The following is a 23,628-nucleotide window of genomic DNA, read 5'->3' on the forward strand; positions in this document are numbered from 1 at the left end:
CTTTCTTTGTTGCCAAGCCACAAATTGGAAGACTTGCACTCCCAGGTTATCATCTGATATCGTATTGGTTATATATATATAATATTGATATAGATATAGGCTGGATTAAAAAAAATTGGTAAAATGTTAGGAGACAAATTGGATTTTTTAAAAGCTCATTAAAATACTTCCATGGCAATGATCCACAATTATATTGGTATAGGAAACTGCCTTACTTTGAGTCAGACCATTGATCAATCTAACTCAGTATTGACTAGCACTGATTGGCGGCTGCTTTCCAGGGCTTCAGAGAGGAGATTTCCCAGCCCTTCCTGAGAAGGCTGAAGATTTAACCTGGGATCTTTTGCATACATTTCAAATGCTCTGCCAGTGAATTATGGCCCTTTGCCATTGTGGCCTCAGTCCTGAAAAGTAGTTTAGTTAAATTTTGTATTTTAGGATGTGCAACCAGGGGGTGGGTTGGGATCTCACCAAAAGGTTCCTGCTTTGGTTTATAGCTGCTGTTCTGATAGACCTTTGTCTCTTTTTCTTTAGAAGAGTGTTGTAAAGATGGATATAGAGGACTGCAATGGACGCTCTTACATATCCGGTATGTTCTCATTTTGCTTTTCACAGATCTTGATTTGTTTATTTTTGTTTTTAGATGCCGTTTTGTCTTTAATACACAGTGCAAAAGACAGGATAGGATTTCTGCATTTTGGTCACAATAAACTTTTGGTTCGGCACTGGAATATTCAGCATGCCTCAGGTTTTGAGGAGCAACATGGTTCTCCCCCCCCCCCCCAGCTTCCTGACATGACCTGCCTTCTTAGATAGATGCACCCTTGGGCAGCTACTTCCAGCATTTTCGTCTTGCTTCAAGATCTCAGGGGTGGACACGGGAGAATAGCCTCCTCCCCACCTTTCAGTCTCTTACCAGTGATAGTTGCTCCATGGACTTGACTGGTGATGGAGTCATCACCTAAGGGAGTGTAACAGCCAGCCTCTGTTCTGATCAGCTGAACAGTGACCTGGCGATTCATGGCCTCTGCCCTCCTTACCCATATTCAGCTCAGAGCAGTGCTCCAAAGTGCAACTTGAGACAAGAAGCCATGCCCCGCCAGGTCACTGCACATTGATCTTGTGGCATGCAATCTTCTCCCTGGCTACAGTTAGCCTTGAGCAACCCTCCAAATTCAGCTCAACCTCAAATGGATGGCCATGTCTTACTAAGTTACTGTTCGGTGCCTGAGAAAAATGCTAGAGCTCTGTATTTGCCCACCTGCCAAATTCGGCAGGTGTTTTAGCTGTTAAATATACCTGAGACTTGCAACATAGTTAAGACTTACACGCACAGCAATTAAATCAGTTTGAGGATATTTGATTCATCAAAAATTTAGAGCAAATCCTTACGTATCATGCTGAAGGAAAAGCGAACTTTTTGCATCCCTTTAAATTCCATCTGTTTCTGCTTGTTTCAATTAGCTTGACCATAGGCAGTATTTTTGTGTGATGACCGTTTCATTAAATATGAGTACAGAAAGAATTTGGCGATTGATAGTAAAATTGTTTCACTTAATATGGTGGTTACCTTACAGCTGGGAAAGATAATTGGAAAAGTTTCTTCCAACTAATCCTTAAGCATAGTTAGATGCTTCTACCTTATTTAAAATATACCTTATTTAAAATATCTTGTCCCCGATCACATTCTCTTTCAGAAGATAAGTAGGGCTAAGTTATAGTCCCACTCCATTCTGCCTTGGTCATACAACACCTGGAGTACTGTGTCCAGTTCTGGGCATCACAATTTAAGAAGGATATTGACAAGCTGGAACATGTGCAGAGGAGGGCGACCAAGATGATCAAGGGTCTGGAAACCAAACCTTATGGGGAACGGTTGAGGGAATAGGTATGTGTAGCCTGATAAAGAGGAGACTGAGAGGAGATGTGATAAGCATCTTCAAATATCTGAAGGGCTGTCACATGAAGAATGGAGCAAGCTTTTCCCCCCATATGCTCCAGAGGCTAGGACTTGATGGTTTTTGAGCAGAGGTTGGATGGCCAACTGTCATGTATGATCTAGTTGAGATTACTGCTTTAGAGGGGACTAGACTAGATGACTCTTGGGATCCCTTCTGACTCTACAGTTCTATGATTCTTTAAAGCTATAAAGGCAGTTGCTACTCAGGAGTGCCATATCTGAAGTGCATTAACTGAGAGTGTTCAAATTCTTATTAGCAATACTAAGTGCAAACTGTAGTAACTTAAATACATTTTTCAGAAAAGGGGAATTGTAGAATGACCACTTGCCTAACAGCCTGATCTAGTGATGTTTCTTTTGATGGAAATAAAATTTCCAGTAAGTATGCATAGGATAGGGATGCGGGTGGCGTTGTGGGTTAAACCACAGAGCCTAGGACTTGCTGATCAGAAGGTCGGCGGTTCGAACCCCCGTGACGGGGTGAGCTCCCGTTGCTCGGTCCCTGCTCCTGCCAACCTAGCAGTTTGAAAGCACGTCAAAGTGCAAGTAGATAAATAGGTACAGCTCCGGCGGGAAGGTAAATGGCATTTCCGTGCGCTGCTCTGGTTTGCCAGAAGCGGTTTAGTCATGCTGGCCACATGACCCGGAAGCTGTATGCCGGCTCCCTCGGCCAATAAAGCGAAATGAGCGCCGCAACCCCAGAGTCGGCCACGACTGGACCTAATGGTCAGGGGTCCCTTTACCTTCATGCATAGGATAGGACAGCCTAATAGAGGAAAGTAGGGAAGGTAGAAAATATATTAGTTGGTTCTGTTTGTATAACACTCCTATAGGATTTAAATAATTTACTCAAGCATTTTTTAAAAACCTCTGAGGGATTGTTTGTGGTAGACACTAAAATAAAACCAGACACTGGTTTTGAAGAAAAAGAAGTCAAAAGTGCATGATCTTATTTTGTTGGCTGTTTCTCTTTGGAAGAACAGAGCATAGAGTCCTCATTAAACAGGAAAAAACAGAGCCGTGAAGTAATTATGAATGAGGGAAAGATCATCAAAGCTACTTGCATACAAATACATTGGTGTAAATAAACATATTGACTGACTACAGTTCAGAGTGGGCCACTGGAATAATGAGTTGACTTCTTTGTATTGAAAGCCCCACTAAATTGAAGTGAAGGAGTATGTTTGCTGGGGATGTATACCCACCCAATAAATGTCATCCTCTAGCTCATAGCCAGGTACAGCAGCTCATATTTTGTCCTGGACAAAGGTTGTTGGTGAAGCTGTAAGTAGCTCAACAGTTATCAGAGTTACAAGAAGCAGACTGATCTGATGGTAGCCAGAATTGTGAAACGATGGCTAGAATATGCAACATGCAAAGGAACAAGACAATCTCATTAAGTAACTACAGGAGTTTGGCTCCCGAAACAGTTTGAAAACCAAGGTGCAGCTTCTAATTGGTTGCAGGAGCTTCCTGCACTCAATCGAAAACTGTGTCAGATGTTCGGCTTCCGAAAAACGTTCGCAAACCAGAACACTCACTTCTGGGTTTGCGGCGTTCGGGAGCCAAGCCATTCGAGTATCAAGATACCACTGTACAGTGGTACCTCGGGTCACATACACTTCAGGTTACATACACCTCAGGTTACACACTCTGCTAATCCAGAAATAGTGCTTCAGGTTAAGAACTTTGCTTCAGGATAAGAACAGAAATTGGGCTCTGGTGGTGCGGCAGCAGCAGGAGGCCCCATTAGCTAAAGTGGTGCTTCAGGTTAAGAACAGTTTCAGGTTAAGAACAGACCTCCAGAACGAATTAAGTACTTAACCCGAGGTACCACTGTACTTGTAACAGAAACTGTTTGGATTTAACAGTCTTCAGGAGATATATTCAGTAGTGCCTTGAAGCTTAAAGATTGTATATTTCTTACATATCTTTTTAAAAAACAAAAAAACCCAGTCACTATCAGGTGACGTGCATGTTATGAGGATGAAATAGAACCTTTGTTCAACTATAAAAGTGTTGAGAGTGAGGGAAATCAATGACTTATATGCCACCAATCGCAGCAATCAGTAGGCTGTGTCTAACTGTGCAGAATCAAACACATATTTTGTGTGGCTGGTTTGCAAAATGCTGCTTTGCCTTTCATTCTTTAATGCTGGTAAATCATCCAGACCAGTGAAGGCCAAATTTATAATACACCCCAGGAGGATGGAGTTTGTTAAAAGAGACCTAGTGGGGATCTGATTATGGGAACAGGATGCAAAGTACTAATTGTTTTGGAGAAATCCATATTTAGTAATCGTTTTTTAAAAAAAAAACAACCCTAGAGGGCTGTGAGAACATCCTATGATAATAAACTGAGAAATAAAGGTAACTCCATGGGCTTACATGTGGTAGGTGTTTTCTTGCTGTGTATGAATTCATAAAGAGATATCGTATATGCAATATTAGATCCTAAGGATTGTCATTCAAGCCATGGCTGATATCCTCTGCAGTCACAGACACAGGGTCAGCAAAAGATTATTACCAGTCTGGTTCCTTTCTTTGAAAGCCTTTTCCCCTACAATGTACAGTCCAGGAGCTACATAATCTGAAACATTTTCAGTCTTATCTGTTTTTCCCTTTTCTGCTGAGCTCTCGGTTATGCTTATGACATTAGTGTGACATGCAGATTGGCAACAGGCCGCTGACAAGGTGAGCAGAGCTAATCAAGGAAGCCGGTAGAGATGTTGATCAGTTTGCCTGTTGATGGGGAAATATTCAAGAGATATTCAATATTCAAGTGGTCATTCCTCTTCAGATGCTTAACTGCCTCTTGTTGTGAGTATGGTCCTAACCTTTATGGTGTGAGGACAGTTATATTTAGGGATTTTACTTAACAACAACCTTTCAGACTGATGCTGTAGAACATGGAAAAGACTTTTCACCATTAGTAGGTCCACAAGTATGCTTTCCAGCTTTCCAATGGCAGGAGTAATCTTTTAATCTGGCAAGAGGTCTAGACTAGAGGCACTCTGAAAGGAGGAAGAGGTCTCACTGCTTTCAGAACGTTTATAAAGCTCAGCATGAATAAGGAAGGAGGCTCTGCCCCCCGATGGGGTGAGCAATAGCAAGGGTTGACAGCACCCACAAATTGTGGCTGACCAAGGCCAGCTGAAAGTTATGGGCTCCTGTTTTCAGTTCATTTAAAGCCAAGAATATTCTCAGGTTTCTTCAGATAATGGGGAATGCTCCGCGTAAACCCATTGCCATCCATAAGTAAGCCCATGAGTCTACTCTGAGAATGACTTGCATTAACTCAGCGAATCTGCTCATCACCTTCTTAGACTTGTCGTCTCATCCTGTTTCCGAATGTTGTTGGCTTTTTCTAGGACAACAAAGCTAGTTACGTTTCCTAGTTTGTTACCCTTTTCCCCAGCTCTTCCCCCCCCTTACTTGAGCTAGAATTGTACAGTTGTGTACTCCTCCTGTTCTTGTATATTCTCATCATGGAAAATATTATTGTTCGTGTGTTCCAAATGAGGAAATGAGATGGAACTTTAGGTTAGGAATTGCAATTGTGGGTGCTCTCTTTTTTATTTGAAAAACTGTCAGAGATCTAGACCGTGGGGAGCTCCGAAAAATTAATAATTATAATTTGGACTATAATTTAGTCTTTTTAGTTTTAGTTTTTTATTTTAATTGGAGTATTATGATTGGATATATTAATTGGATGTTTTTTATTGGAAAATCAATAATTTTTATTTTATTTTTTTAAAAAAGAAAAACTGTCAGAATGCCCACGATTGCAGCTGAGCATTGGCAGTTGCTCCTTCTCAACTAGTAGAAAGTGGACAATAGCCTTGATGTTTGGTTCACAGGATTTCCATTAAAGCACACTTCTGCAACAGGACGGAGAGATGGAAGCACAGCAGTCCGTCCTCATTGGCCTGGGATAAAATATGGCAACCGTTATTGTTGGTGTAATCATATCAGGCAGAAGCAGGGAGGTTGTATGTTGCAGTGTATACCTAGCAGGTGAGAAACACATTGGACTGTGAAACCAGCACTGATGTGCGGTAAATACATAGTGTAGACAAGGCTAGAAAAATCCCAGAGTCTGACCATTGAAAAATTCAAAGCTGGAATTCAGTTTTTATTTTTTCGCTCTCTACAGTGCTGACTTGAAAACTTAGGTCCTGGTTCCAATGAGTGAGTTTGTTTGTTTGTAGTACTGAGGTCAGGATTTCCCTTTCTCAAGAAAAGGCCTGTGCTTGGTCTGAAATGGTTAAATACGCAACTTCAAGTTGATTGATCAGTTAAATTGACTTTAACTATTTAAAAAGTGCCTCTGACTAATTGAGCAGCAGATCTTTAGCATTATTCTTGATTAAAAGCCATGGGTGGTAGGCGCCTTCTTGAAGGCATTTGCTTTTTCTCTCACTTGTGTGCAGGAGGCGATGAATGCCTGCTAGGACACATATGCATAATTTAAAATTTAGACATTTGCTTCGCCCCCCCCCTTTAGAACTATTATTTTTATTATGGAAATTAACTCTGCAGAAGTCGGCTAAAGCTCCTGTAACATGCACTTCTTTCTCCTGATTTTTTTAAGTAGGCGTGATAGAAATACAACAGCTAAGTGCATAATTTTAATCAGAAGATAGCAGTAGCTTGCATTTATACTCCTAATCAAAAACAAAAAAAAACATGTTTCCATGAAGTGATTAAACCCTTAGTGGAAAAGACGGAATGGGAAAAAACTATGGGGTAGGGATTTAAAAAGAATAATGAACTAGATTTGTGATGAGCCCAGTAACAATGGGAAAGCTTCCCTCAAGATTTTACTTTATCTCCTCAAGGTATTCGAAAGAGCAGGGAAACATTTTCTTTATTCCCCACTCCACACATTCAATAGATTTTTTTCTCTCTCTCCTTTGCCTCTTCAATTTACCCAAGTAACGTTTAAATGAAGTATGCGGTTTGCGCTGATCCCGTACCTAATAGTTTTGATCTAGCTATTTGGCCAAGAGAAAACTGGTTAGCCAAAGAAACATGACTACCGGTACTTTATTGTGAAAGAATGAGTCAATTGTGTACAATGTGCAGCACGCACGCACGCGCACACACACACACACACACACACACACACACACACATATATATATATATTCTGTTGAATGCAGTGGAGTGTTTCATTGTACAGTACTTATACAGTTTCTCCTGCCACTTTCTGGAGTGTTAAAGGCTCTTTCGGTGGCAGCTCTTATCTTTCCAGAGCAACTGTGAAGCATTCATTCTGTTGCCAAAGTGATGGGGGTTAGGCAACAACTGCGATGTTTTTTCCACGGACTTCCTTGCTCTGTCTAGCCCGGGCAATGTGTGTTGTTGTTTTTTTAAAAAAAACCATCACTAAAGGGATGTCCCCTTGTAGCTGATGGCTATATTTTCAGAGGCAAGGCATATAAAGCGTTCAGGGGAGCAAGCCAGAATCTCAGCGAAAGGGGACACTGCAGCCGTATGGATTCCTGCTCTAACTGTGCTGCTTGACTGTAAAATGACGGCCGTTTCTCTCACTTCCAGGAATCTCTTCTTCCTGGAAGGTGAGTGGCTGAGTTCACCCTACTGCCGAGATGCAGCCACACACACACACAGTCTGTATTCCAGTGCTGTTTCCAAGGAGTTGGCTGTGATAACACTCCAGGGTATCTTCAGCAAGCTAGAATAATGTAAGTTAAATGGGGAGCGGGGTGGCCGTGTGAAATAACTCCATGCTCTTTTCTGTTTTCATTTACACTTGGCGCCATTTGGGGTGTGTCTGATGCCATGCAGAACAGTGCAGGAAGTGGCTGACTTTCGATGCAAGTAAATTGATCTCTAGAATTCCTTCATCGTCTGTGTCAGGGGGTGGGGTGGGGGATAGAGTCTGTTCGAAATCAGAAATGCAACTGCAGGCGATCGGTTAGGGATGAGCAACCAAAGGGGAAAGATAAATGTAGTATGTGTTATAAAAGCAGCGGACAAGGCTGTTAAAGACACCCCTCTTTTTTCTTCCTCCACCCTCTACTATTTAGTAAAAGCCTAGGGAAGGGGTCAGGGCCATAATTCTCTGTGTGTTCTGGCAAGGAGCAGAAGAAATCCTTGGTTCGAGTCATTGCTGCTTAAATGTGCTCCGCTGCGAACTGTTTGCTGCTGGTGCCTATTTTGCTTAGCCGTATCACGGCTAACTTCTAATTAAACGATTAATATCCATATTGAGGGGTGTGTGGCTGCTTCTGGGCACTTGCAGAGATAGGCTTACTATGACGTAGACTCTCCTGTTTACCCACCTGAGGAATGACAGCCTTAAGGGAAAGGGTGAAATTCCTTTTTTCAGGACCCAGAAAGTCTTGGCCTTGGGGCCCACCTGGGAGAAGAAAGCAACAACTTTTCCTTAAAGATAAAATGACCACAAGGCACCAGCCTTGCATGCTGTGCCTATGTTAAATTTGACTTCACCTGGTCGGAACAGATTGTTTCCTTTATCTTGGCAGATCCTGGAATGTGCTAAGCTATGTGGGCATGAGAACAGCAGCTAGCATTCAAACTCTGGAGAAAATCACCTGTCTCTGTACTAAAGCCTCTCTGATGAGAATGTCTCCAGACTTGCTTCCTGTCTTTTAGAACTTGCCTTTTTCCTAAGTAAATAAGAGTGCTTCCAAACAACAGGGGCACTAGACAGGAATTGGGGTGAGGGGACAGTGCCTTGCAGAAAAGACGTTCAGGGGACTGGCATTGCTACAGTATTTTCATTGCAGTCATTATGCTGCCTGTACCATAGCTGTCAAGCGTCCCTTATTTGGCGGGACAGTCCCTTATCCCAGCGCCATGTCCCACTGCTGTCCCTTATTGATGATGTCCCTTAAATAAGCTACTGAAGGTAATGGGGCTCTTTCTAGGTCCAGCTGTCCTTTGTCAACAACAAATTGTTGATGTTTTTTGTGTTGAATATATGCTATATGGTAATTTATGGACCTAATAGGTCCATGCAACAAAATATGTATTTCATCAAAGTAATTGTTGATCCCTTATTTTGGCTGCTGATCCCTTATTTTCGAGGCTGTTGGTCCCTTATTTTCAAATCTGTAAGTTGATAGCTATGGCCTGTACTGATCCTGCTTCTCTAAATGCAGTGCCAATGAACAACAGGGAAGTTGTTCTTATTTTCATCTGAATAAATAGAAAAGCAAAAGTACTCATGTTGACCCGTAAGAAAAAAAAGCCGACATTAGGAGACAATACCTTTGTACTGAGCAAACTTTCAGGTTCCACAGAACCCTTCACCAGGCTAGAGGGAAGAGCTTGGCTGATGTTTAAGTAATGGCTTGAGTCTGTATTTTAAGTCAAAGGGTTGTATCCAGAGCTGTTAGTCCGCTCGTGCAAGTTTCCTTGTGAAAGCAGAGGTCTGTTTTCCAGTGTTGCATTTGTTGCTGTTGTTTAGTCGTTTAGTCGTGTCCGACTCTTCGTGACACCATGGACCAGAGCACGCCAGGCACTCCTGTCTTCCACTGCCTCCCGCAGTTTGGTCAAACTCATGCTGGTTGCTTCGAGAACACTGTCCAACCATCTCATCCTCTGTCGTCCCCTTCTCCTTGTGCCCTCCATCTTTCCCAACATCAGGGTCTTTTCCAGGGAGTCTTCTCTTCTCATGAGGTGGCCAAAGTATTGGAGCCTCAGCTTCAGGATCTGTCCTTCCAGTGAGCACTCAGGGCTGATTTCCTTAAGAATGGAGATGTTTGATTTGCTTGCAGTCCATGGGACTCTCAAGAGTCTCCTCCAGCACCATAATTCAAAAGCATCAATTCTTTGGCGATCAGCCTTCTTTATGGTCCAGCTCTCACTTCCATATATCACTACTGGGAGAACCATAGCTTTTACTATACGGACCTTTGTTGGCACGGTGATGTCTCTGCTTTTTAAGATGCTGTCTAGGTTTGTGTTGCATATTATGGGTAAACCCACGTAGCAGGTCCGCCGATGTAACGATTGCGCAAGAGCTTGCACTAGCACAGGTGTACAAATTGCACTTAAAAATACAAGCTGTTCGTTTTTTGGAACCTCTTGCGCAAGATAACTCACTAATGGAACAAGTTCATTGCTAAGTTTCTTTAACTTCACGCTACATTGGATACAACCCACGGTCTTAAGTTGCAGCGTGGAAGGGAGATAGCAGACATTCAATGGCCATCATTGCTACACAAGGCCCCAGTGGCATCAAGTGGCAAGGAGTGCCAATTTCCAGCTTTGCCTGGTTTGTCAGCTGCTGCTGTTCAGCCTGGCCACACTTCTGCGTACTCTAGTAACCTCCTGTCTTGACAGCTGTAACGCTTCTTTCCCGTGCGCAGGGATTTTCTCGTATGGAGGAGCGTGGACTCCTGTGAGCCCCCACCTGCATTCTGAAATAGTAGAACTGAGACAGATTTTGTCACATCGGTGAGATTTAAGCCCAAGACATTCCTTCCAGTCTCTTCAAAAACCTTCAGCGAGAAACAGTGATAAATGCAGTTTACCAAGCTACCGTCAATTAGCATTCCATGGTTTCTGCTCTGCTTCCCTGCAGCTTTCTACAATGCACTGGTTAAGTTGTAATTATCCTGGATTGCTAAACTGCAGTTTAGCACAGGGGTGGGGAACTGAACGTGGCTGGCAAGCTAAATCCTTCCCGCATACACACCTGTGGGCCAACTTTGACAGGTGGGCAGCTCTGCCTACCTGTCAACCTCCTGGCATCATTATGACCTCCTGGGACAGCTTCAAAAGGGCTTGCTTTAATTAGCTGCTAATAGACAATATGGGACTCCACCAGAACAGCAAGCCCTGCTTGGAAAAGAACAGTCCAGAGTTCCCTTGAAGCCCCCAGTGGTTTCGAGATTATTCCTTTGGAACCATTCCCTTCTCTCCCCCACATAAGTTATCAAGTATGGAGGAAGGTTGATGTGGTTTGGAGAAAATGGCTTTGTGGGCTAAATTGGGACCTACACTGGGCCTAATGACACACTGACAGGCTGGAGATTCCTTAGCAAGTCAGCGACAAACATTGGGTCTCCCATTTTATGTTAGCTTTGGCGTAGTTAGTTATCCTGGTTTATTTAGTTTAAATGAACAAAGTTTATTTAAGAGGGTCCCCCCCCCCCCAATGCATGCAAAAGGAGGTAGGCTGCAATCCTATAGCAAGCCAGGAATGTTGTATCCAAAAGGAGCAACATCGTCCCTTGCCTTCATTTGGCTTCGTTATAAAACATAAAGATGATCATGCCCCATCTTAAACTGAGTCTTTAGATTAAGCACACTTAACTCCTTTAAATTGGTGGAGCTGCAGGCAGATACACCAGTGCAAATATTTAATATGTGTGTGTAAAATGCACTGATGTATCTTGTTGAGTGATTCTGTCTCTCCATAGTCATGTTAAGTCACTAAACAAGTAGTTTTGTTTATCGATAGGTTGTGTTTTCAGTATACAGTGTACAATTTTTTTTTTTTAAATGGGATAATGTGTGGAATATAACATGGCACTAAGGAGATTGTTGTGTCAGATCAAGCAATTGACCTACTGAAATTAATAAACATGACTAAGTTAAGCCCATTAATTGCAGTTGGTCTACTCTGAGTAAAACTTAGTTGCATTCCTCTCTTAAGTAAGAATGGGTTGAATCCAATGAAGTTCTTCTCAGAGAAGACTTGTTGAAATGAATATACCAAAATTAGCCATGTCCATAAATTCCATTGGTCCTACTTAGAGCATGACTGTTGTTGAATACAACCCACACCCTTTCCAAAACAATAAATGAGGTGGGCTTAGGGAGGATGGGTTCTTATTAATGGAAGAAATGGAAAGTGCACACTAAAAAACAACAAGAGTACACATTTGGATAATTTAGTTGGGCTAGCTTCTCTAAAAAGGGCAAGCTGTCAGACTCTTAAAAAAAAGTAAAATGCAAGATTCTGCGAACTCCCTAGTGTTGCATGACTTCTGTACACTGTAGCTAATAAACCGTTAATAAGATCTTTATATGCAACTGATTCATGTTCTTTCCCATAAATAGATAAAGAGAACGAACTAAGCAAGTGCTTTTGGTGCATGCTTTCTTCCTCTTGGAGGCAACAGCAAACAACACAGGAATCCATACATGAAGAATGTATTTGAAATCAGTTCACTGTAGTATTGTTATCTTGAGCCTGGATTCCGCAATCATTCATATATATATATATATATATATATATGCTTTCGTAGATTTTCACGGGTACAGGAATGCAGGTTTTGGTGTCCTCGGGTGTCTTCCCGTGTAAAAGTTGGGGTGTCTAGGCGACGTTTCGACGAGGTCTCACTCGTCATCTTCAGGCTGGTGCTTTCGGCTTCTTGTTACTGGAACAGAGCAGGATCTCAGTGTTTGAGTTCCTATAAATACTGTTGAGGGGGTGTGGTGTATAGCCTCCAATGTTCTGGGCAGAGAGGAAGTTCCCAGGCTAGTGTGCCTTTTCTTCTTTTGTTCCTTACTTACTTGAGGGATATCCTGAGTGATTTCTTGAGTGATATCCTGAGTACCACTTAGGTGGGTCATTAGGTGTGGATTAGTTGCTAAAGTCTTTGTGTCTTGACCTCTTGAACTTTGTGAAGAGTTTTTCTGAGAAGATGGCTGTACTGCACTTAGTTGTGCTCTGGCTTGGCTTCGTGTATAGGGGCGAGCTGTGGTTTTGTGGCTTGTGTCAGCCAGATCTGTGTAGGGATTGCAGGGGGGTGCAGCATCCGGAGGTGCCACCATGGTTTGGCTACTAGATGGTGTCTGTAATTTATCTGTGGAGAGGGTCTGGGTTTGGGTCTGGTGTGGTTGATTGGTGATGGCGTTCTGTGTGCCTCTGGATCTGGTGTCAGTTTTTGTGGGGAGGGCTAATTTCCAGATGTCTGGCAAGCGGGATGTGTCGTCACGCTTGTTCATGTTGTGAGGGTGTTTCTCTATCTCGATGGCTTCCATGATTATTCTAGCCCTCCCCACAAAAACTGACACCAGATCCAGAGGCACACAGAACGCCATCACCAATCAACCACACCAGACCCAAACCCAGACCCTCTCCACAGATAAATTACAGACACCATCCAGTAGCCAAACCATGGTGGCACCTCCGGATGCTGCACCCCCCTGCAATCCCTACACAGATCTGGCTGACACAAGCCACAAAACCACAGCTCGCCCCTATACACGAAGCCAAGCCAGAGCACAACTAAGTGCAGTACAGCCATCTTCTCAGAAAAACTCTTCACAAAGTTCAAGAGGTCAAGACACAAAGACTTTAGCAACTAATCCACACCTAATGACCCACCTAAGTGGTACTCAGGATATCACTCAAGAAATCACTCAGGATATCCCTCAAGTAATTAAGGAACAAAAGAAGAAAAGGCACACTAGCCTGGGAACTTCCTCTCTGCCCAGAACATTGGAGGCTATACACCACACCCCCTCAACAGTATTTATAGGAACTCAAACACTGAGATCCTGCTCTGTTCCAGTAACAAGAAGCCGAAAGCACCAGCCTGAAGATGACGAGTGAGACCTCGTCGAAACGTCGCCTAGACACCCCAACTTTTACACGGGAAGACACCCGAGGACACCAAAACCTGCATATATATATATATATATATATATATATATATATATATATATATGCTATTCCATGAGACTTCATGTTGAAACTCTTCTGTATGACACATTTCTGTATTCATATTGCGTATTATTTGTACAACGACAAAGCTACGTATATCCTGGCTTTTATTTCAGGTGATTCAAATTTTAAATGGGGATCCCTTTATCCTGTAATAGCCATGTAATGAGATATTTGCACTTCTTTGATGATTCCCAAGTGCTGCTGCATATATTGGTTACAAGCATTTGGGTAGCTTAGAGGCTGCAGGCTTATTTTGACAATGCATGTTATACATGTTAAACCAGTATCATCATTCTGAAAACATTTATGAATTCAGTCTTATAAATACAAGAAGGCTGCTTTATGTATGTAATAGAACTGGTTCTATCAGTATCTGACATCTCTCTTCTGAAATGCTGGTCGGATGTTCACTCTATCTGGGTCTACACTGATAATCATCTGATCATCATAAACTATACGGTGCAAGAACAGGGCACTTATTATATACATGGTTGGGATTTGTTGGGATTCCTCCTGCTAGGTTTTCATTCAGTCAGAGCACCAATGGAATTTTTTTCATTCAGATTTTGTAGGCTGCAAAATCTAGACTTTACTCAAACTCATCAGGAGAGTTTCCTTTCCTCTGTGCCCATCTTCAGTCCTAAGCACAGGAAAAATATTTATTGGTTTCTTGAAACGAGGCTTACCTGTGCTCTCTGCTTCTTTTTGTTCCCCAAAGGTAGTGGAGATTCCTCTTTGGAAAAGGAGTTCACCTCCACGATTGTGGGCCCTACTGTGAGCACACCAAACAGCCAACATTCCTCCCCAAGCCGCTCCCTTAGTGGTAAGTATGTCATTTTCTGATTCCTGTAGTTTATGTCCAAGTGGTGTTGGACCCAAGCTGTGATCAAGGCAGAGACCACCTTTGAAATCCTTCAAAAAGGTCTGCACAAAGATAATCACATCAGCGAAGAATTTACCTTTTGGATGAGGCCCTGGAAAAGAGGCGGCTTTTATACAGCAGCCTTGGATTATCTGAACTTTCTGCCTAGTATTCTCTCCTGCTCAGATTTTTAGTCTGAGAGATTTAAAAGTCACTGTTTGGTTCCTGACACATTTATCGACAAAGAAGGCATTTCCTCTCATAGTGAGTGAATGACTGGAAATTGTGGTTGCTGGGAAAGCACCAGTGGTGCTAGATCATGTGAGCAAAGAGTTGGAGATGCGGGAGAGGACTCTATATTCAGATGGTGTTGGAAAAAGATTTGTTTGCATTGATGCATTCTAATTTGGCATATTCTGCAACCACCAGCATTTCCTGCTGAAATTATCAACTGGGCTTTTCTTTTTTTTCTTTTTTTGAGAATTTTGCTGAAAAGTATGACCACCATGTTGCAGAGTTAATGTATGGGAAAGATTAGCGTTCTCAGACTTGACTTCTGACTATTGTCTCTCACCTGATAATACCACTTTGTGTTAGACAGCTATATGGTAAAGGTAGAGGGACCCCTGACCATTAGGTCCAGTTGTGACCGACTCTGGGGTTGCGGCGCTCATCTCGCTTTATTGGCCAAGGGCATCCGGGTCATGTGGCCAGCATGACTAAGCCGCTTCTGGCGAACCAGAGCAGCGCACGGAAATGCCGTTTACCTTCCCGCCAGAGCAGTACCTCTTTATCTACTTGCACTTTGACGTGCTTTCAAACTGCTAGGTTGGCAGGAGCAGGGACCAAGCAATGGGAGCTCACCCCATTGTGGGGATTTGAACCGCTGACCTTCTGATCAGCAAGTCCTAGGCTCTGTGGTTTAGACCACAGCGCCACTCGCGTCCCGTTAGATAGCTATAAAGGTAAAGGTAAAGGTACCCCTGCCCGTACGGGCCAGTCTTGACAGACTCTGGGGTTGTGCGCCCATCTCACTTAAGAGGCCAGGGGCCAGCGCTGTCCGGAGACACTTCCGGGTCACGTGGCCAGCGTGACATCGCTGCTCTGGCGAGCCAGAGCCGCACACGGAAACGCCGTTTACCTTCCCGCTGGTAAGCGGTCCCTATTTATCTACTTGCACCCGGAGGTGCTTTCAAACTGCTAGGTTGGCAGGCGCTGGGACCGAGCAGCGGGAGCGCACCCCGCCGCAGGGATTCGAACCGCCGACCTTTCGATCGGCAAGTCCTAGGCGCTGAGGCTTTAACCCACAGCGCCACCTGCGTCCCCATAGATAGCTATAACATCCTCTTAATTCTTTATCTGAAATCATGGGTGGTTTATATTACAGTCCAGTTGGTTTATAAAACCGATTACAGTTGGCTTATACAAACCAACAATTAAATCCAGTTTTAGTCATTTAGAAAGAAACGTTCAAATGTCCATGTTAACACCTCCACTGCGTTAAAATTTAGTTGATCCCCTGGAAAAGCATGATCACACTTGTTCAGTGTAACAGGAGGAGAACCCAGCGTATGGTTTGAACAAATAGGAAATGAGTATCTTTCCCTTTAAAAGGGAGACGCTGCCTGATACCGTTGCTTCTGATCGGTCTTGATTTCACAGCTGGTTCAGCCAGCAAGCTCATGCCCCAGTGGAGCAGAAATATTACATAACCTGTTTTGCCAACCCAACCAGACTCTGCCTTCCTTCTGTAAGGAAAGTTGCAGAACAAAAGCCAGCCCTCCGTTTGCTGTGGGGGAGAGAGAAAAAGAAACACTCATCCCCAGGGGAGCGAAAAAACATCAAAGTTCAACCAGCATCAATATACCCAAGCAGCTCCTGCCACAGCAAGCAGGTTTTCACTTCATATTTGCGCACAGAGGTGTCGGCTTGCAGCTGGATCTCCAAGATGTATAAACAGGAGTGTATGCCTAACTTAAGTAAGCTGGCTTCTATTAATGTAATTAATGCCGAGATATTCTAGGAGAACAGGTAAATTCTCTGCACTAGCCTCTTGCCATGGCTGCCAGCCATAGCTGTGTGTGCAAGGCCTTCGAGTTGCTACCTTCAGTTTGTGTAGCATGAATAGGTGGCAACTAGATAAGGGAGGAAAAAGCAGAGATGCGGGCAATGACCTACATTCTTAACTATCCCAACACTCTGTGGAATGCCACAAATCAAACACTCTTTAAGAATGAACATGGTAACTGCCATTTCTTTTCTTTTTTAACATTTTTTTTATTAGTTTTCCAATATACAGTCATACCTCGGGTTGAATGTGCTTCAGGCTGAGCGCTTTCAGGTTGCGCTCTGCGGCAACCCAGAAGTAACAGAGCATGTTACTTCTGGGTTTCGCCGCATGCGCAGACGCTCGAAATGACATCACGCACATGCGCGGAAGCGGCAAAATGCGACCCGCGCACGTGCAGACGCGTCTTACGTTCTATTCAGGATGCGAATGGGGCTCCGGAACGGATCCTGTTTGCATCCCGAGGTACCACTGTACTTCCATGTATTAATGTATTAATTGGAAGTTGACTGGCACTTTGAGAATTGAATAATTTGGGAATTAATTGTTATTGTTATAATTTGGCTATTAATTCCCAAATTATTCAATTCTCAAAGTGCCAGTCAACTTCCAATTAATACATTTTCGTTAAAATCGGCTCCCCCCATGATGGTTTGGGTGCATTTCCGATCTTACATCACTGTGTTCCATAATTGTAATTAATGTCAGTTATAATAATAATAATTCCTTAGTCAACAGCTGTATAATTAACGATTTCCATTCATGATGTTACAATATATAAACTTAGAAAGCTTCAGGTGAGGGGGATGGAGCCCAGTGGGAGACAGGCTTAAAAAGCCTCAGTCTGCTTCCAGCCTTTGCTGGAGCAAATTTCAAATGGTACTTGCCCAGAACATGACAAAATGGTACTTGCAACTAAATGTTGTAGTGCATCCTTCTGACAAACGTGCTTGTGTTCAAGGCCCTCCCCCTGTCAACCATTCTGCCAAGCAGGGCATTCCATTCTCTCTCCCCCCCCCACCGCCCATTTTATATTAGGATAACAATCACTAATATTATTTAAAGAATGGTAATTGTGTGTGCCTTATTAAAGAGTTACTTAGGAAAAAATAAAAAATAAAATAAAGCTTCAGGTGAGGAAACTCAAACTATTATCTTTATTCTGCCCTGCGTGTGAAAAAAATCTAGGTGACATTTCATGGAGAGTCTGAAGGGATTATATCAGCTGTCTAGCCTTCCCCAACCTAGCGCCCTCCGTATGTTTTGGACTTCAGCTTCCATCATGCTGTGGGGATATGCCGATTAGGATTGATGCGGGTTGGAGTCCAAAACATCTGAAGGGCACCAGGTTGGGGAAGGCTGGTTCATATTGTTTCCTTATCCCAAAACACATGAGCATAGCTAAAAGTGCTATCCTTTGTGGAAGGCAAACCAAATATGATTGGAGCACCTTTGTTCACGTGCCTGCTGTGTTTATATACGAAGCAGGTGGTGCTGGGCTTTTTAATTTTAAGAAAAGAAGGATACACAGGTGAGAGAACTGAACCTTCTCCCTCCCTTTATCTGCCTATGCTTTGCTGTTATGGGCACTTTGCTCCCAGCCTAGTCTCAAGCTGGATTGGGAGAAAATTACCTGAAGCAAAAAACAGAACAAGGGTTCAGCTTCCCTTTTCATTTTTAGGCTCTCCACCTTCCGCTGTATTAATAGGTGGTCCTGATGCATGTGCAGCAAGCGTGTGCAAGTTATGGTGGACAATACTGAGCTACATGGACCAATGGACTGAGTTGGTATAAGGCAGCTTCCTCCTGTTTTCCCATTGCAGCGGAATGCTGCTTGGAAGAGAACGCAGTGGGACTTAGGAGTTGGGAGGAGATTCGCATACGAGAGTCCTTCTTTTCAGTACACTCCTTGGAATGATGTAACCTGGCCATGGACCAAAGGTTCAGGAGTGTTTATACAGCAAGGCCTCGCAAACAGCATTCCTTCTGCGGCGGAGGCTGCTCCATGTGTCCGTCGGTCGAAACAGGAAGTCCTCGTTTTTCAAGCTTTACATTCCATTAGCTGCTTCAGGGGGAAGCCCTGCGCTAGATGCTCCCTGCTTTCCAAGTTGCGAGCTTCCCCCGTCTCTGGCTTGGGAAGGGCCAGATTTTAAATATTTGATTGCCCATTTTTGCACCTTGAAATGGGACGAGCATCCATTGTTACACCAGCTGATGTGGTTGGATTTACAGGCCGGCTGTGTGTTCCCCTAGCAAAGAGCTCTTCTTGCTAATGTCATAGCATCCCGGTTTCTTGTGCATTCTTAACTGAACGTTTTAGAAACCAGACCCTGGGTTTAGGACTCTTGACCTTCTGTCTATAGAAAAGATGCCACAACATTCTTGCAGGGTGCTGGCAGAAAAATGCCTTAGAAGGCTGCTCTTCAGACTGTTTTCCTGCCTGTATTGTCAGAGTGAAACGTCCTTTCTACCTGGCCGGGGATCTAGTGGAGGAGAGGCCTGCTCCCCCCCCCCCCCATGTGCTGAGCCCTACATTATTTGGAGCACTGGGGATTGTATTTGATTTTTACACCTTTTGATACTCTAGAACAGGCACCCCCAAAGTCAGCCCTCCAGATGTTTTGGGACTACAACTCCCATCATCCCTAGCTAACAGGACCAGTGGTCAGGGATGATGGGAATTGTAGTCCCAAAACATCTGGAGCACTGAGTCTGGGGATGCCTGCTCTAGAACATAAGTAGAACCCTACTGTTGCCCCACACCAACTGGCAGTTTAAAAAGTAATCATAGTAGTTCACTTAGCTGATGTGATTAATGCTCATTTATAGCCCCGGCCTCCATGAATTTGTCTAATCCCTTTTTAAAGTTCCTTCTAAACTAATGGCTTATTTATATTATTTATTACGTTTATATGTCACATTTCTCGTCCAAGAAGCTCAGGGTGGTGCACATGGTTCTCCTCTTCCCCATTTCATCCTGACAACACCTCTGTGAGGTGGATTAGGGTAAGAGATAGTGACTGGTCCAAGGTCACCCAGTGAGCTTCAGTGAGCTTCATGGCCGAGCGGGAATTCGAACCCAGCTCTCCCAGGTCCTAGTTCCACACTCTAACCGTTACACCACACTGGCTCTCTTGTAAAACTGAATCCCATAAGTTGATGATGCACTTTCTGAATAAATACTCCATTGGTTTGTGCTGAATTTGCTCCCGATCAGTGTCAAGGGGTGATCTAAAATAGTGGGAAAGAAGGAGAAATTCCCCCCCCCACACACACATCATACATAATTTTAGAAATTTCTATCATGCTCCCCAAGCACCTGGCCTTAGATGCTAGTAGGATCTATTAATAATTATTGATGATAATTTTTTAGAAGTCTCTTTTCACTCTCCTGGACCGTAACAACTTTTTTTTAAAAAAGTTAACTGTTTACAAATACTTGTCACAAACCTGTACGTGCTTTGTTTTTTTCATTGTTTTTTTTTACATGTTTTCCCTCCATAGCAAATTCTATCAAGGTGGAAATGTACAGTGATGAAGAATCAAGCCGGCTGCTGTCGCATGACGACCGGCTCATTGAAAAAGAGGACAGCGTGATTGTGGAGGATTCTCTCTCTGAGCCACTCGGCTACTGTGACGGGACAGGGCAGGAGCCACATTCCCCTGGCGGCATCCGGCTACCCAATGGCAAGCTGAAATGTGATATCTGTGGGATGGTGTGCATTGGCCCGAACGTACTGATGGTGCACAAGCGCAGCCACACCGGTGAGCAGGCATGGCTGCTGGTAACCGTAAGGGCTGATGCATGAGCTTTGCACTTGTATAGTGCGTTAGACTCAATGGTCTAAAAGTTCTATGTGTCACTCTCAGGATCTTTAGCCTAATAAGGCTCTGAACTGCTTTATAGCTCTTTCCTTACAAGACTGGGTGTTAGATCAATCCAGGTGCATTCAGAGTACTTCACACATCCACATGTCATGCTAAACCATGGTTTTCTGCAAGATGCATGAGCTGGAAGCACTCATGCTTGCTCCTGAACAGCTCCATGGAGGACTTAGGGGGACAGTGTTAAATGAAATAATTGTGCTAGCACAAGGATTGGCACTAGCAGAATGGGACTTCCTCCCTCTCCTCTTCCAGAGAGTTGGAGGATTCCCCAGAATGGATTTAGGAAGTGGTAGGGGGGAGCAGAGGGGGAGATAGTTCTGCTGCACAATGAGAAATCCTTGCCCCAATGGAACTGTCCACTTAGGTTAAAAAAAAGTAAAGGACCCCTGGACAGTTAAGCCCAGTCAAAGATGAATATGGGGTTGTGGTGCTCATCTCACTTTCAGGCCGAGGGAGCCAGCGTTTGCCCACAGACAGCTTTCCGGGTCATGTGGCCAGCATGACTAAACCACTTCTGGCGCAACGGGACACTGTGATGGAAACCAGAGCGCATAGAAATGCTGTTTACCTTCCCGCCACAGTGGTACCTATTTCTCTACTTGCACTGGTGTGCTTTTGAACTGCTAGGTTGGCAGGAGCTGGGACCGGGCAACGGGAGCTCACCCCATCACGGGGATTTCAACCGCCAACCTTCTGATCGGCAAGCCCAAGAGGCTCCATGGTTTAGGCCACAGCGCCACCTGCACCATTTAACACTACATTGAATACAACCCCGAGTCTGTTTGCTTCCTTTAATCTCAGTTTATCAGCATGTTTGACCTGGGGGTCATGGTTCATCAGTGAAAGCAAGGATCGAGGCTAACCTTTCTGGATACTCATCCCAATGCGCTCTTCTTCTTCTTCCTAGGTGAGAGGCCGTTCCATTGCAATCAGTGCGGTGCCTCCTTCACCCAAAAGGGCAACCTCCTGCGCCACATCAAGCTGCACTCGGGCGAGAAGCCCTTCAAATGTCCCTTCTGTAACTATGCCTGTCGGAGGAGAGACGCACTCACGGGGCACCTCCGAACACACTCAGGTGGGTCCGAGGCACTTCTGCTCTAGTTCAGTTTTATGGGTATTTTCTTTTCTTTATTGTCCCATTGTTTTATGTTTAGAAATGTATATAATTAAGCAGCACCATATTTTCCACTCCATAAGACGCACCTGACCATAAGACGCACCTAGTTTTTGGAGGGGGAATGCAAGAAAAAAAAGATTCTTTAAAGGGAGCGCTGAGCAGAGCCTGTATGCATCCCAGGCTCTGCTCAGCGCTCCCTTTCACGAGCCGCGCGGAGCGTGTGTGCGGCGCTCGCAGGCTTTTCCCCAAGGAGGGAGAAGCCCCCAGGAGCCGCACACGCGCTCCGTACGGTTCTTTAAAGGGAGCACGGCTATCCCTGGCTTTTGCGGGAGGTGGGGGAAGGACAGAGCATGCGGCATGCTCTGTCCCTTCCCCCAGCTCCCGCAAAAGCCAGGGATAGTTGCACGAAGCCTCCGCAGGGCAGCGGGATGAAGGCTCCCCGTGCCCTGTGAAGGTTTTGCGCGGCTAAGCCAGAAGCTAGAACAGCAAGAGGGAGCGTGGCACAGCGCTCCCTCTCACTGTTCTGGCTTCTGGGATAGCCGCGTAGCCTGCATTGGCTCCATAAGACGCACACACATTTACCCTTACTTTTTAGGAGAGGAAAAGTGCGTCTTATAGAGCGAAAAATACAGTATATAGATTTCTTAGAGAAAAAATAAATAGTTATAGCAAGGTAGGCCTTGGTGGGTTGGTAGAACTATCTCTTGCTCTTTGCCCTCGGCCCAAACCTCTGCTTGTTGGAGTCGCCTCTTCTTAAAGGGAGGTAGACCACAGTGACCACCCATGTCAAGCTTCAGGGAATCCGACCCCTCCCCCGGTGGCAGCCAAAAAGCAGATAAAAAGGAATAGTTCTTACCAAGTAATTTATTCAGTATTCACAGAGAGAGACGAAGGAATGCAGTCTCTATTAAATAATGGCGTTGCTCCGAGTAAATTCCAACCCCTTCCATCTCTCCTATTCTACGTCATCCCTGTGCCGGCTAATTTGAGTTTTCTGCCTGTGAGCTTTCTGTTCTACTACTCTCAATACCATCCTAGTCCTGGGAGAGGGGGGCTCAGGAACGCTTTCCAAAGACACTGAGTCTGTCAGCTGTCGTGCCCCCAGTGCTGCTTCTTCCTGCTGTTCCTCTCCCAACATTTCCCAGCTTTTCCACTCTGCAGCCTCTGAACAATGTCCTTCTGCAAACCACTGTTCTAAATCTATACTGTCCTCCTGTTCTCGGGAAGGTTCAGGAGAAGGTGGGGGCAGCCCCCACCATTCCACCTCAGTCCAGCCCCTGGCAACCCACAGCCATCCAACCATTCCGTTCCATCACCTCCAGTGCCTGCCTTCTAATCTGGATCCACCCATTCATGATTTCTTTCTCTCTAACAGATGTTATTTACTTGTTACATCTGTATCCCACCCTTCCTTCAACTCTGAAGGTGGAACTGTCTTCACACCATTCTCTTGTTTTTAGAAACATTCCCGTCATTCAGGTTCTTCTCTAACTGACCCTGGAAATCTTCGTATTGTTGACTCTGCATTATCTTAATGGCAGTTTTATCAAGCTTTACCTGTTGGTCCTAGTAATCTCTTAGATTGAGCCTACTCTGTCCTTAATCCTATGGATTAACATGACCTCATGTTGCACCTGAATAAAACCTCAATTGCAGCAATTAAAGTTCAGCTGAAGATCTGTATAAGTTCTCAAAGTTCTGACTTACATAAAAGGGGGCGGGGAATGAATATCTAAACAAAATTCTTAAACTTAGAATCTACTTCATTAGGAAAGGAATTACATTTAAAATAAAACTTTGCGTATTTTGTCATAGCATATTTATGCAAATCTATGGTTCAGCCACACCTGGAATGCTGGGCATGTAATTCTGGACACCACTCCTCAAAAGGGATATTTTTAAAAATGAGAAATTAAATTTAAAAGCAACCAAAATGATCAAGGCACTGGAGCAACTCCTTTATAAGAAAAAGGTTACACTGTTTGGGACTTTCTAGCTTAGAAAAAAGACACTGGGTAGGGAAGCAAATGAGGAGATTGCTCAGTTGGTAGCGTAT

The 23,628-nt window shown here is 44.1% G+C and overlaps 1 protein-coding gene across 7 annotated transcripts in view; it reads left to right on the forward strand.

Moving 5' to 3' along the window:
• IKZF4 (IKAROS family zinc finger 4) overlaps window positions 1-23,628 on the forward strand; it is a 63,081-nt gene that overhangs the window by 22,223 nt on the left and 17,230 nt on the right. For 5 of the 7 annotated variants that reach the window (XM_081898717.1, XM_081898712.1, XM_081898714.1 and 2 more), the window contains exons 2-5: window positions 535-589; window positions 14,356-14,460; window positions 20,072-20,332; window positions 21,363-21,530. In XM_081898717.1, the coding sequence (XP_081754843.1) occupies window positions 550-589; window positions 14,356-14,460; window positions 20,072-20,332; window positions 21,363-21,530 (574 nt within the window). In that variant the 5' untranslated portion in view covers window positions 535-549. Of the gene's footprint in view, window positions 1-534; window positions 590-7,522; window positions 7,669-14,355; window positions 14,461-20,071; window positions 20,333-21,362; window positions 21,531-23,628 lie in introns of all 7 variants that reach the window. The other 2 variants (XM_081898715.1, XM_081898716.1) reach the window with 1 other exon arrangement.

This window comes from Podarcis melisellensis (genome assembly GCF_964234715.1).
Source record: "Podarcis melisellensis genome assembly, chromosome: 2".
NCBI classification, from domain to species: Eukaryota; Metazoa; Chordata; class Lepidosauria; order Squamata; family Lacertidae; genus Podarcis; species Podarcis melisellensis.